The 16,481-nt window shown below is 40.1% G+C and overlaps 1 protein-coding gene across 1 annotated transcript in view; it reads left to right on the forward strand.

Annotated features, from left to right (window-relative positions):
• Positions 1-16,481, forward strand: part of LOC122795878 (coiled-coil domain-containing protein 17-like) — a 748,474-nt gene that overhangs the window by 627,577 nt on the left and 104,416 nt on the right. The window contains exon 9 of the mRNA XM_044064297.1: positions 1,155-1,240. Within this exon, the coding sequence (XP_043920232.1) occupies positions 1,155-1,240 (86 nt within the window). The remainder of the gene's footprint in view (positions 1-1,154; positions 1,241-16,481) is intronic.

The raw sequence follows: 16,481 nt of genomic DNA on the forward strand, positions 1-16,481 counted from the left end.
ATACACAATTCATATCTCTCAACCATCCAGATTTTTGCAGAATGTCTGGATTTTTGACTCATATTTTTGGATTATTCCTCATAAAATGTGTGATTTTCTGGCAAATCACTGAGGATTAAAGTCATTAAATAATGACATACATTTGAGTTTCAGACTTCATGTCCTCCAGAAAATGTATGCTAACCAAAAACCTGTTACTCTAGCAACCTTCTAAGTTTATAAGAGCAGTGTTAAACATTTGCCCCTATTTTTGGGCCTTTTCCCCTCATTATTTTGGATTTGTCAAGATTTCTTGCACTAAGAGGTTGAGAGGTATGACATACACACACACACACACACACACACACACACACACACACACACACACACACACACACACACACACACACACACACCTACCTTTTTAAATTTTATGTCTGCAGTATTTCTGACCTCTAGATTGTGATTGATATACATTGATCCCTTTCTCTGCCTTCCCCACTCCCCTGTTGGAAAATAACTGTCAGTAGGGCTCATCCTGTCCTTTCCAGAACAGCTCTGACATCTGTAACCCTACCCTTAGCTAAGGCAGTTGGTAGTGGTACAGCAATTGCCTCTGTACCAGAAGGCCAGTTCTATCAAGCAGCATATCAGAGATTATAAATAAAGTCCATTTTAGTTGGTGTCTGTTACATGGGACTGAAATTTGAACTATAAAGATATCCTTATGTAAAATATGAAGCAGTAGTTTATATGCAGTGGATACAACAGTGATATTTTGATAGTAGCTGTGGAATATTTTATGACATGATAGCCGTAGAACATGAGCTGAGCCCTGGTTCTGCCCTTTTTGTTACAAATGTTTTGGTGGATGCACTGTTATGACACAGTTAGACAAGACAGTCTAAGCAATTCCCTTACTAAGCCTTTCACAGATGCCTCAGTACTTGTGTGTTCTTCAGTACTCACCAAAGTAAGCTTTAATGATATTAAAAGATAGTATCACACCCAAATGACAACATCTAGAATAAGTGACTTTTAAGGCAGAATGTCCAAATGACAAAATCTAGAATAAGTGACTTTTAAGGCAGAATGTCCATAATTTGTCATCTTAAATAAACAGTATTAGTTCTTTGAAAAATAGCCGGTAAGTAACAATGAATCTCTTGATATAGGAGGGAATGAAGCCACAGACTCCAGGTCTTACCAAGCACTTCTTAGATTCCAGTGATGGTCTTGGACCAGCACCGTATGATCCAGTGTAAGTAAACATCTTTTTAACATTTCTTTCTTCAGTTTATGTCTTCAATGTGTGAATGTAACAGATTTGGTTGAAAAAATCCATTGACCTAACTAGCATTCTGATGCTATCAGCTTGATTCCTAACACATACATACCTGCAGATGAAATGTTAAACAACAACAGTATAATTCCAGTTGTATTTATATATATATATATATATATATATATATATATATATATATATATATATATATGTGTGCTTATATGTATCCATGCATTCATCCACAATCCTTTTTTCCAATTTTTGCACATGGGGTTGGGATGTCACTTCAACAGTGACAATCATATAGAGCCAGGGGTTTACACTGCCAAGTGGCTAGCCCTGCTGAAGAAATGTTTGCATACATGTTAGGGTTGCCACCTTCCTTCACGGCTAAAACCAGAGCAAAGCCACACCCCTCGCATCACCAGTAACCCCGCCCCCCAACCCCCTCTCCCGCCAACATACCTCCTATTTTGTGATGTCACGACAGCATCACTCAACGGGAACGCCCTCTTTTTTCATTCCCGCCGCCTGCTTTTGGCTGATTTACTATGCTTTTCTGTAAAAAAAGCATAGTAAATCAGCCGATTTACAAACTCCGATAGTCTGTTTCCTTTTTGAAACAGAATACCGGAGTTTGTACAGTGTTTTCCAGACTACCGGAGAATCAGTTTGATTTCCTGATAGTCCGGAAAAAAAACGGAGGGGTGGCAACATGTATAACTGTCTACATATCCATGTAGATAGCTGTACAGATATATAAAGTTATTTTTAAAATGAGCAATTTTTCACTATTTCCTGTTTATATTTAATCATATCTATGCTGGGATTCACAGACAGGTGCCTTACTCCTGAGTAGAACTAAATGTCAAACAGCCCACATTGCAATGATACGTTTACCTTCTCAGATACATTTAAGGGGTTGCATAGTGGTGGTAGGCTGATAAAGGGATTGCATGGTAAGGTAAATAGGTGGTGTCATGGGGGAGTTGTCTTAGGCAGATACAATGCTAGCAAAGTGCTCATGTTTGGATTCTCCATCACAGGAAAGGTATTCAGGTATATAGGAACGTGTTCAAGGCTATACACTCTCATACCTGCAAGACAGCACCACATCTCTGCCACAAGAGCAGTGGCAGACAGCTCAAGACAGAGCAGCAAAGTAAAGTGCCAGCCCATAAATGGTGAGGAATGGGAGAGGTAGGAAATTTAAAAAATATGTAAACAAGCAAAGGAAAACATACAAGGGGTACCCATAAGAAATGATGGGTTGGGAGGGATGGGAGAGAAGGGCATTTCCTTTGTGAGAAAGACTCCCTTTTGGAAGATAAGAAAATTAAGGGTAGCTGTGGGCAAGTGGTGATGAATAGTTGTGGATGGGTAGCTGGGGCAAGTGGTGAGGAATGGTTGTGGAAGGGTAGAAGGAGATGGGAATAAAGTAACAGTGACAGAAAAACAAACATAAATACAGACAGATGCAAAGCCACATCATGGTCAAATGAGGTGATAGGCAGGATAATGGATCAGCCCCCCCCCCCAAGCAGCCCCCCCCCCCCCAGCCATTCCAGAGTCCCATTACTTGGCTATTTCTCCCCAGTTTCCATAAACACTGTTCAACCCTATGAGTAGGCATACTATTTTTTTCTTTGCTTTTACAATGATTAGATATGTTTAAAACTTTTATTTCAAATTTTATAACAGACTGATGGACATTTGCTAAACAAAACAATTTAGTTTCAGAATCAAAACAGACTTAGCATGAACAGTAAGCTTTCCTGACCTTGAAACTTACATTAATTGAAACCCACATTTGAAGAAAATACATCTGGCCAGTGGCAGATTAAGTTTACCTTTGGCCTGTTTTCAAACCATAGTCCCCTTGCACACATTTTTTGGACCTTGCATACGTTCCTTGATACAACATCCAGATTGTATTTGATTATATTCCTTGTATAATTTGTATAATATAACATCACTGTGTGTGTTTTAAATTTTAGGTTTGTGCATTTTTCCAGTAAGCAATAAATCAAAACTTATGAATGAAACAATAATGATAAAACCACGCATTCTGGAACATTTCAACCACAAAAGACCACTGAAACATCTGTCATTCCAATCCACCAAATCAATCAATATACACAATATCTGCAGAAGTAGAAGTCATCTGAAGAATTCCACATTAAAGGGATCTGTAAGGAATTGCTGCTGACAAACAACTTTAAATTTCAGTGTTTCATGTACAAATTCAATGCCTGCCACCCTCAAAGAATAAATTGCCCCCTTATATTTAAAAAAAATTGTTGACCTGGTACTATTGCAGTAGGGAATGGCTGTCAAACCAGCAACAGGTTCATAGTTACTAGGCATTTTATCTGAAGGAAGACACTCAGGAGTGCTGCACCCCCCCCCCCATCCCATCTTAAAGGGTACTGCAATATCAGCACTTCATCTACATGGTGTGAATTGCAGAAGGAGTCTTTACTAATCACATTGCAGGTGCTGCAAAGAGCACTTCTGGCTGACATCAAAAACTGAAACAATACTAATTTCATGAACTTTAATCATACTTTAACTTAGGAAGGGGGTCCATTCCCATCATGGTATTAGAAACCCAAATGATTTGGAGAAAAAAAATGTGAGAGTAGAACTCTTAGTCTTCGGCACCAGAGGAAAGTCTGCTGCTTGCCATGCTACTAACACTGCTTTCAAAATGTATAGCATAAAAATTGATGATGGCCATTTCTTAAACAAAACACATTAAAAATAGACTTAGCAGGAGCAACAGTAGACATCTCTTCTTTTGAAACTCAACATTCTTGAAAATGCACAGAAATTCAACAGTCTTTAAAAATGCACAGAAACTCAACAGTCCTTAAAAAGCACCTGCTAATGACAATTTGGTAGTTGGTGTAGCGGGTTCAGGCTCTAGGATCCTGTAATCAAGGAACAGGGTTTGATCCCTAATAAGTTAACAAACCTGCCATCCCTAACTGGGCATTTTACAGACACACACACACGCACGTTGTCTGTGTTCATTTCATTAAAAATGACAATTCTTCATGCTCATCTCTCATCCTCCATAAAATCCTGCACAGTCCACTCTACTGTTTAAATGTTAATGTGTCATTACTAAAGATGCATGCACAGATCCTACTGAGGATGCACTCTGTATGCATACTTAAAGACGAAATGTAATGCACACAAAGTACATTCTTAAAGAAGGAATGTAAGTTTTGTGGCAAACCCCCGGCTAGTGAGCCTCCCAAGCCAGCAGGTCCTAGACAACTGCAGGATCTGGCTGTGGACAGATAAGGTGGTCTTAACCCAAAACATGGGACAACAATGGATGGATGCAGACAGAAAAATGGAGGGTGGACTCCCAGTGAGGGTGCTAGATGGATAGTAAACAAGATATGAGGAATGACGCATAAGAGAAGAGAACAATTGGATGAGCATACTTCAGGGTACATGGTGGATACAAGGTTGCCAAAGCCCAACTTTCTCAGGCATCAGCACCTCTGCTGTCATGTGTAGACTGCACCTCTGGTTGACCAGTGGTAGGGCCTGCTGATCCTATCACTCAGTAAACCACACCAACAGGTGCTCCATGATAATGAGATGGGTGTCCAACTGTTGGCACACCTTGAATAACACCAGCCACTGCAACTATCACAGGGAGACCACATGAATCCCTCCAAGGTACAAATGCAACCTTTGAGTCCTGCAGGTTGACTTCAGCAAGCTGATCTCTTTACCCTGTTTAGAAGTAGACTTGGTGAGCACTTGTTTACCCTCTGCAGAGGTGTTGCTGGTGCAGGCTAAGATGACCACTGCCAGTCCTTTTCTATAACTATAGCTGGGTCTGCAGAAAGAAGAGGAAAACAAAGAGAGCACATTACTAAACACATATGTAGTAAACACACATGCTGTACCTAAAATTGCAGTTGCATACTGCAGTGCACATCATCTTTTCATTGCACTGCACAAGGGGCACTCTTACCTCCTGGAACATTACTTCCCGTTGACTTGGCATGCATTAGCTGCTATAAAAGAAAGTAAGAACTCAGCACATTGTTGGTCCTGATGATGGGGAAAAAAAAACAATGCATACAATAAAACTATGACTCTTTCTCCCAATCCCCTCTCTCTGTCTGTCTCCCTCTCGCTCTGTAAAAAGGTCAGGATTATACCATTGCAGTTTGTCAAAATGACTGCTGCACTGATGACTGACACATTCACCATACTGGCAGGCTCATGCCAAACATCCACTTTGTAGAATGGGCCAAGCACCCACCTTGCAGAATCGGACATCATAAAGTCTCTGTAAAGGAAATACAAGAAAATCATTGCTGTTCTCAGCACCTGAGGAAACCATTTTCATTCACACAGGTTTACTCGAGGAGCAAAATAATTGCCCTGCAAAGCTGGATGCATTTTCTGATGTCACATGACATACATTGTAGCACAGCGCATGAGGTACCAATGAAAGCTTTCATGGTAAAGAATCATGGTTCTATAATCAGCAGAAGCACCGTGCATGAACATAGCATGTGCATGTATCCCTATCCACAGGGCAAGCAGGGGACCACCACTCAGTGTGGATAGCACATTGTATTATGGTAACAATTTTAGCTGCACTAAATTTTTTCATTAGCAGAAATGTCTTGCTAAGTAACCCTTATTATCATGATATAAAGTGTGGGTGCCATTTTGTCTGAGAAATCATTAAGATGAGCAACTGTGAAATCGGAACTTCACAGAGTAAGACTTTGGCCGTTGAGATAGGCTATTGAAGGAAGACAACACACCTGATAATGTACAACAATACTGTACTTAACATTAATGGCAGGTGAGAACAACAGGAAATAGAGGAAATGGTGTATGCAGGTGTGTAATACATCATAATGGCATGACACTGTCATGTTCAGTTGTGTGGGAGCACACTGTGGGCTACACGCGTCTAAAGAAACATATGCCACATTGGATATGATGCTCCATGTCTACACAATGAGGCATAGCAACACACTTTGTTTTTCTCCATAGCACCTGCTTCATGCACATCACCACTGACTGGGCTAATCTGCTCAACACTGTGTGCTGTCTGTGAATACCAACTTTAATGTTACTCAAGTTTAAACACTAACTCTGCTTGTCAGAATTTTTCCTACAAGCTTTCAGTTATTTAATGAAATATTACTTAGGGGACACTAAACTATCACTTATGAAATAGTAAGGCCAGCCTCCAAGGAAAGGCACCAGTCTGCTTCAGGAGCGATATAGCAAGTCTGAAACATATATATATATATATATATATATATATATATATATATATATATATATATATATATATATATATATATATACTTAAAATATTGACAACTCTTGGAAAAAGTGTCTCTAACACTGAGATTCATGCCTACAATAAGATCAAGTAGCCCATTTCTATCTGTAATTTTTTGCATTCATTTCAACATTTAGTAGAGATTTTTTTCCCATTCAACAGTTTTAAACAGTTTTCCTTTCACTTGTTGGATATAACAGAAAGATTATGGCAGTGTGTTATTGATTAGGAGCATACCTCTCAACTGTACAGGTTTTTGCAGAATGTCCAGACTTCTGCCTCATATTATCGTTCTGTTCCCCCTAATATCTGTCCCTTTCTGGCAAATAGCTGAGGATTGGAGTCAGGAAATAATGACAAACATTTCAGTTGAAGACTGCACATCCTCCGGAAAATTCATGCTAATGCAAAACCTATTATTCTATCAACTTTCTAAGTTAGTAAGAGCAATATTTAAAATATGTCCCTATTTGTCCCCCACATCATTTTAGACTTTGTCCAGATTTTTTGCTCTAAGAGGTTGAGAGGTATGATTAGGAGGCATGCTTAGCTGTTTGGAAGAGTTTATAAAGAGAAATGTGATGCCTCTTCAGTTTGATATATGGCTGAGAACAGGCCTTTTATGGTAAGGAAGTTTTTTTTTTCTTTTGTTGGGAGGTCTTTGACACAGCAGTACAATGTATATAGCAAGTCATAGGAAGGCTGCTTTCTAACAAGTGCTACTGTGCAACATCCGGTGGTCATTTATAAGAGGATGGTGCATTGTACACAAGAAGGAAAAGGGCAGTGATGGGGACTTTCATGATGGAGAAGATTACAGTGGTTTCAAGAATTACTTGTTGCATTATTGGGATTGTTGTATTCTAGGATTTTTTCATTGTATTTTATTTTATTTATTTTATGTCCTACCTTGCCTCAGCCTGTTGTGTTAAAGAGTATTTGAGAGGAAGGAGATGTTGCATATATTATTTTATAGTTTGGGTTGTTTTCGTAAACATTTTCTTTTGTTATTGCGGTTTTTTCAAGGGTTTCATTGTCATTGTAGATGGTATGCTTATGTGTTACGTGCATCTAAACTTTGTATTGTTTTCATTTTAGTTTAAGTATACTTTTCATCAGCATGTGTTTATTTTGACTAATTTAATTGCATTTATATTTCATTATTGTGTTTTTGCAGTTTGTAGCTGAGGTGTAAGTTTTCAAAAAGATAATTTATATTATGGCATATTTTAACTTTTTTGTTCTTCATTAGGTTTTGTTAAGTTGCACTTCCAGTTATATAGTGATGTGTATGTAATATGTGGTATCTGCAGAATGTGTTGATACTTAGTGGTATTAAGCAAACTGTGTTTCATTGATCAGAGATCCTCTTCCAAACATTGAACAGAAAAATACTGAGCATCAGGAACATAAAAAAAAATTGAAAAAAAAAACAATGCCATGAATATAAATGAGTGAAAAAGTTAACTGAAAGTGTTTTTGCTAGGGGTCAAGCCCTCACAGCACACCCCTGATATAGGGTGCAAGCCTCCTCACCCCCTGAACTTATCCATGCCAAGTCTATGGTCACACCAACTTGAAGAAGAGAGTAATTTCCCAAAAGAAGGGAATTACAACAGGTGCAATCTCAGAAATCACACCATAATGAGTTCCTGTGGAAATCAGTGATCAGCAATGTGTTCCTTAGACTGTGCTTTGAACAACTGATTCTTGTGGAATTTCATTTCAGCCACATGTAGTGATCTGATTCACCAAGTTGTTGTACTCCTTGAAGAAGTCCTTGTTTTCTTAATAGCCCATTTGGGAAGAATATTAGTGCAATTTATCAAACTGGGGTAGCATGAAGAAGAACTAAATGATGGCATGACATAATGTATTCATACTTTAGTATTTTATGCATTTGTTGAATGAGTTTCACTGTGGATAAAGCAAAAAATCCCCTTTTAAGAGGTGGGCTAGACTATCAAAAACAAGTCACACTGGAGGGATCACAACATCAATAGGCTGTATAACTGAGGGAAGAAAATCATTGCAAAAATTAACAGTTGTAGCATCTAGCAGGATAAAAGCACTCTCATCAAATTAAACAAACAACTCAGAGGACAAATAAAGTCTACCAAAGACAAATTTGAGGTAAATTTGGCCTCCCAGGCCAAGGGCAACCACAAGGCATTCTTTAGCTATGTACACAACCTCAAAGGCAATACACAATTGTGTGTGGAGCTCATTGTTAATGGAGCCACCTATACTGAACCAGAAGCTATAGCAAACTTACTGGCCAACAAATACAGCTTTAACTTTACCCTTATTTCTCCATTAACTTCTCCTCAGGAAATATTATCCAAAATAACTCCCCCTATTATCACTAGGTAACAGGTCTTTACGTCTTTCTTTAAGGCCAAGAACACTACATCAGTGGGTCCAGGCACTATCCCACGATGCCTTCTAAATGAAAATCACCTATCAGGCCCTCTGGAATTGCTGTTTAACTGTAGCCTCCAAACAGGTTTCATGCCTCATAAATGGAGAACAGCAGCAGTCATCCCTCTGCACAAAGGTGGGCCATCTACAGACCTTTGAAACTACAGAACCATAAGTTTCACTAGTCTCATATGCAAAGCCATAGAAAGAATTATCATGGAAATAATCAATAATGACATAGGAAACCGCTTGACGCTGGACCCAACCTAATTTGGTTTCGTCAAGGACAAGTCATGACTACTCAACCTGGTGGACTTCTTTGAGAAGGTCACCAAGGCAATGGGTGAGGGCAAAATGGCTCACTCTGCCTACCTTGACCAGACCAAAGCATTTGACACAATATCCCACTTAGGCATTGTTGACAAACTCAAGAGGTCAATTATAAACCCTTATGTCACCCATATGTCACCCTATGGATAGCCAGCTGGCTCACAGACAGGACCGAGGAAGTTAGAATTGAGGAGTCCACCTCTACAAAGAGGCCAGTCATAAGATGTGTCCCTCAGTTATCGGTCCTGGGACTGCTCCTTTTTGGCATTTACTTCTCTGAAGCCAAGATCAATGTCAGTGGTCTCTGGCTGACTAAATTTACAGATGATTGCAAATTAGTTGCTGTTATTGAATCCCCCCCACTGACACAAATGCTCTCCTGGAAGGGCTGACACAGACATATAACTGGTGTCACAGCCATGGACTAAAACTAAATGCTAATAAATGCATAATAGTATCCTTGGGGAAGTAATCCATCCCTGATAACTATCATATTGACAACACATCCCGAAGAGATTACCCAGTAGTCAGGGATTTTGGGGCACATATGGACAGTAATCTAGACTTTGACCATCAAGTGTCTGCAGTAGTGAAGAAATCATTCCATTTTGTGCAACTTATAAACAAAGGTATGGCATCTAGGTCCATGGAGGTCATTATTCCATTGTATTTGGCATTTATTAGACCTATTGGTTTAGCACAATCCCGGTTTGGTATATACCTAACCAGTCACATCCAACAACTGGAACATCCACAAAGGTTCCTCATTAAAAGAATAGAGGGTGTGAGTAACATATGGTACATAGACTGCCCAGGGCTCTATCTCTATATTTTATCTTCTACAGGCTGTTGAGGGAAGCTCTATGCCTGGCATACAAGGCATTATGAGACCTCACCCTGATGGACCTCCTGCATATCCATAAAACAAACAGCAGCAGAATTAACCATTCTAAAGACTTAAACCCTGCCTGTGATATAAATAGAACCTGCTGGAGAGACAGGTATGTAACCCAGAGACTATTCCTTCCCTGGAACAGGCTTCCCATCCATGTGAAGCACAGTTCCTCCCCAACCCAATTCAAGTGTAACTTGGGCAATTAGATGGGGACAGGAAATCCATTCCTGGTTTGGAACCTATGTCTTTAATGGATACAGGCAGCCTGTAAATGGTTTGTCTCCCAGGCCCCTGCTTGTATGTGTTTCATCTCCCAAGCCCCTGATTACACTTATATAGGGTACCAGAACTTGTCAGAGATTTGGGATGCATGGCTAGGCTTAAAAAGGCTTTTGTGGTCATTAGCCAAGTAAACACCTATGACCCTATGAACTTATAAGTAAACAGGCAGGAGATTATAATGAGAACTTTAGAAGGCAGTAACCAAGGGAATAAAAGTTATGTTTTAAAAAAAATAATTGGTGTCTGTGATGTAAAGTAAATATAATCTACAACTAGCAGATACACTGGAAAACAATACAAACAAAAGAGGATGAGGTAATACTAGTGAGTATGGGTTGTGGCATGTGAATAACTGCATAGTAGATTGGAATAAAATATGTAAATATTTAAAGATTTCTTCCTGGCTGTGTATCATAATAGGATAAAGCCTTAACTACAGCCCAGAAGCCCAGTGTTTGACTAGTAGCTTAGGAGCTGAAAAATATTTGCAAAGGAAGGTGGGAGTAAGTGGATGACACAACCAGCCTATTTTGGAGAGAGAGAGAGAGATCTGGATTCCAATTGGCTGATCAACCCCATGTGAGTGTTGGCTTGTAATGTGGGATTAATGATATCCAGTGATTGTAGCCCTCATTAGGATGTAGATAGAAGTATGCACATACAGAGGGAGAGTGTAGGATGTCACATAGTGATGTGGTTGCTCACATCAGACACCAGGAGAGGTATTAAGAGCTCTTTAGATTTCTTTAATACAGTTCTAGTTATAATACAGTTCTATAAATGTACCCTTATTTTACTTTCTCTTCCTTTCTTACATCATCCTGCCACTGGAAAAGTACTTTTAATACTTTTAAAATTCAAACTACCACTCAGACCAATTTTTATAAAAGTCCTTCATGGTTATATAATCTTTCCATAACTACAATACTTGCCACTCTCCAATTTAACCCCATGATTTCTCATTTATTCTTTTTATTTCATTTCCTATTTTAAAATTCTTCCTTTCTTGCTTCACCTCCATCCATAATGTCAAATGGTCTGAGAAATCTGTCATACATGTATCACCATCTGCTACTCCCAAATCTTCCAATAATACAAAGTAATCAGTTTCAAAGCCACGTGTCCCCTTCTGTAAGTCCACTGACTTTAATTCATCACAACCAGTGTACCACATGTTATGTCCTCCTGCATTTTTTTAAATCTCACCCTTTCTTTTTACTTTTTCCCCTTAAATCACAATTAAACAAATAACACAGTTCTCACAAGCACAAACTCCAGTACCTCCCCAAAATCATACTTCTAACAGGTGACATCCACCCAAATCCTGGCCCCACCAATCCCATCTCTACTAATAATACTGCTATCCCACATCTAAGTAACTCTTTCCCTTATAACAAACACATCCCCTTCTACTCAATAAATGCCAGAAGTATTCTAAATAAAGTTAGTGAACTCCATGCTTGGCTGTCCCACCACACCCCTGATGTCATTGCTCTAACAGGAACCTGGCTTAAATCTCAACACCCAGACAGGGACCCCCCCCCCCCCGGCTATAATATACTTCTCTTAGATCATCAAAATAAGAAAGGAACTGGAGTAGCTATAGTATACTTCAACTTCCTAACTCCTACCAGACTCAAGAAGCCTACTCCACTCTTCCCCCAGCCGAAATACTTACTGGCCACCAACCTCAAACTTAATAACCATACCACTATCACTATAGTAGCCATCTACATTGCACCAGGGAAAACATTCCCCTTCTGGAAAACATACTCTCATACTTCTCTCAACACATTCGCAATGAAACCATCATTCTGGGTGAGGTTCATATTAACTGGTTAACCCTCTGTTCTCCACATTCTCCCCAGCACATGAATTTGTATGGCTTTACACAACTTATCTCTGACCCCACACACACCAACAACTCACAAACAACTAACACTCTTATAGACTGGATACTAGTCTTTAATCCCTCCAAACAGCACAACCCTGAAACTCTATCCCTTAGTGATCACTCCCCTATAAAAGTACTTAGATACTCGCCTCACCACGCCAAACCACATAGTTACATAACTTGCAGAAAGTTAAATAACTTCCACCCAGAAACCTTCAAAACCCTCCTCTCAGAAATAAACTAGAATTACCTCCATCAGCTCTGCCTAGACAATGCAGTCCCGTCTTTTAACTCCACCCTCCTTAATATTCTCAACTCACTAGCACTCTTTGGGTGGTATTGGATAGCCAAGGTGAGGTATTGGACTTTACCTATACAGTTCAAATGTTGTTTAAATTTCTGCAAGTCTGCTGGAAGCTTGGTTTTTGTCCATGTTTTCCATTCCCTAATATAAAATAGAGACAAGGCATGGAAAACATGGACAAAAACCAAGCTTCCAGCAGACTTGCAGAAATTTAAACAACATAGAAATCAGACTAAAACACGCATTAACAAAGACAAAAGAGATTTCTACTACAACCCCCCCCCTCCTCAGCCATGAGATCTAATCCAAAAAAATTCTGGAACTCAATAAACCAAATACTACACCCTGGTACTCCAAGCTCCCCTAATCCATATCCAGATAAAACTCCAGAAGAAACTGCCTCCACGTTCAACACCTATTTCATTGATTCCATATCCAAACTACTTAACCCTAACCCCAACCCATCCATTCAAAGCAATATTTCTAACTAGTCAGAATCCCCACAGAACTTAACCACTACAAATAAATTCACACTTAAACCTGTACCTACCAACTACACCAAATCCTCGTTCTCCAAATTAAAACCATGCTCAACATCTGTAGACAGCATCCCCTCTCAGTTTCTTCAAATAGCCACTTACTCTCTCACCCTTCCTGTCTCTATCCTAATAAACCACTCTATCTCAGAGTCCAAAGTCCCATACCTTACCCATACATAAAGGAGGTAACTCCACTGACATTATCAATTTCAGACCTATCACTATCCTGTCACTGCTCTCCAAAATTCTTGAAAAATGTATTCATAAACAGGTCATCCACTACTTAATTCAAGAAAACCTGCTTACACCAATTCAACACAAATTTAGACCCAAGCATAGCACTATCACCGCCCTACTGTCCTTCCTAAATTCTGTTTCCCTAGCCAGAGAAGACAACAAACTTATCTCTTGCCTAGTCTTAGACCTCTCAAAGGCTTTTGACACCATTTCCCATCCTCTTCTAGTGCACAAATTAACTAATCTTAACTTCTCCCCTACTACTACTGCATGGTTTGCCAGCTTCCTCTCTGACCAACTTCAAGCAGTGAAGTGGCACTCTGTTCACTCCCCTCCTTTTCCAGTTAAAATGGGTGTCCCACAAGGATCCATCCTTGGGCCACCACTTTTTAATATCTTTACCAATTCTCTCCACTCCTCATGCCCTCTCTCAACTCTTGTCCAATATGCTGATGACTCTACAGTCATCACTATTGCTGACTCACCCTCTGAACTCATCTGTGCCACCCAGACTACCTTCAACTCAGTTGAAAACTGGTTCTCAGAAAACCAGCTAATCCTTAATCCCAAAAAAACAAGTTATTACTTTTCCTATAAACTATAATCACATCAAATACACCTTCTCAATATGGTCTCTAAATAACACCTTAAATGAGGTTGAATCGAATACAAAGCTATTAGGAGTTATTATTGATGACCAGCTTAAATTCAATTTACATATCAACAACTGTATCAAGAAAACTCATCAAAAACTAGGACTCCTATAAAGCAACAAAAAGTTTCTCATCATGGAAGCTACAGTAACTCTCTCTCATGCTTACCTTCTACCCAGTCTACTGTAGAGTTCTCAAGTTTTTACTAATCTTAACTCAACTCTCCTTGCCAAACTCGAATCAACCTACAATAAGATAGCTAGATTTACCACCCAGCAAACCTACAAGTCCCATCCCTGCCTCTCACTGCAACAACTAAACTGGCTCGAACTACCTCACCACTTCCTCCTCTCCCAGCTCCAGATCATTCACTGCATCCTCTACCAACCTTCCTAATGCCCTACTCTTTCAACTCTAATCTCCCACTACTCACCTGATAGTCCGCTCCACTCAAGACCTTCTATTAACTCACAAACCAAAAATTAAGTTCAGATGTAATCTATACAGTTATAATCCCACCAAAGCTTGGAACAGTCTCCCACCTGAAATTAGTCCTAACAACAACTGAAAAAATGTAAGGCCACCACCAGAGAATACCTGAAAAGTCAATGGACTTACCATTGTATTCATCCCCCATAAGCAATGCTCTATCAAAAATCCACCAACTGTCCTGTCTATATCTTATATATTAGTGTCAATCCCTTCTGCTGACCCCTCTTCCTGCATGCAAACTCTCTTCTCCTTTTTCCCCTCAAGATATTTTTATTCTTCTACATTTTTTCTTCACCTTGTTCATTATTTCCCATGTTGTTCTTCCTCATGTATATTTTCTTCCCCTTTCCGTTGTTTTCTTTATTTAGTTTGCTCATGACAATCCATCCAAAAGTGTCCCTTTTTTACACAACCTCCATTCAGCCACATACCTTCGTACTGTATGTTCTTTCTTCTCACACTGGTTACATCATCCCCGGGATTCATGAACCTTGCACCAGGCGCACGCATAGCATAGGCGTTACAACGCCAAATATGGCCGCCGAGCGATTCAGGTACGATCCAATTCCACGTGCACTACCGGCGTGCGCTGGATCTGTGCAGCCCCCGGCGTAGGTATGCTAAACACCCCATGTGCGGTGTGTCACCATGCAAATGAAGGCATATAGCGATTCACGAAGTGGTGCAGGCGTAGCATAAGCCCAAGGCAATGTAAACCAAAAAAAAACGGTTTACATTTTCCCAAACATAACATCGGAGCAACGGAAGAGTGTCAGACCCAGGTATCACACTGTTACCATATGCCAATGGCGAAATACACAGAGAATGGCAAAAGAAAACATGCACAACATGTAAATAACAACTTAAATGGCATGTCCACAGTAACTCACATCAGAACCGCAGGACATGTGTGCGGAAGGTGCAACATAATGAAATAATATAACAATGTTATAAAACAGGATCATAATAGACATCAGGTCCACAGCATAATACACCATGGTATGCATGGAACGCCACAACCACGGTGCAAGGGTTGCCAAGGACTTGCGGCAGTCTTCGGCGTGGTAATTATGAATTAGTAGTCAATGCCATGCAAATGAGGCAGATAATACTGAATCGCAAACTCCCCGCTGGAGTAAGGTTGTACCAAACGGCGCAGTGGTAATACACCGAGGAGTGGCTTAGAGGGAATACATGACATCTGCAGAGGGGTGTGCCACCGTAGCAGTAAGCACATTGGAGCACAGCAAACCTGGGCTGTACATCGCAAATCAAAGCTGCAGGACCGGGGTGTGGGGTAATAGTTCAGCTGAGAGCACACAATGCGTGCAAAAGTGCATGTGTACGAGGATGTCAACGTTCTCGGAACCTAGTCATGTGACGCACGCCCCGCAAACAATATCGGAAACAGGAAGGTGATGTGAACAATATAAGGAAATGCGGAAGAAGTGTAATTGGAGTACTAATGAGCAATCAACACTAATCAACCCACGAAGGCCAATCGTGCAGCTGACAACTCTGCATGCAGAAACCTGCAAAACGGGATAGGGGAGGCATATGAATGCAAAGAAAGTAGGGGAGGTAGCAGACTGCAAAGATAGAAGACCTGACACAGCAGAGCAAAGCGGACAGGCAGCACAATGGCAGTAGCACACAAAACGCATGATATGCCATGTCCATGAAAGTAGAAATGACAGTGCTCTGCAGGATGCATGCCAGAAAATGGTAGGTGCAATGTGCAGAACTAGTAAGGGAAGGTCGAAAGGTAATCCATGGCAGGCAAGAGTAATGCAACACCAAAGGCAACACCGTTGTAGTTCCATCGGTAA

Source organism: Protopterus annectens, chromosome 2.part2, assembly GCF_019279795.1.
Source record: "Protopterus annectens isolate FY-2018-M chromosome 2.part2, PAN1.0, whole genome shotgun sequence".
Taxonomy (NCBI): domain Eukaryota; kingdom Metazoa; phylum Chordata; order Ceratodontiformes; family Protopteridae; genus Protopterus; species Protopterus annectens.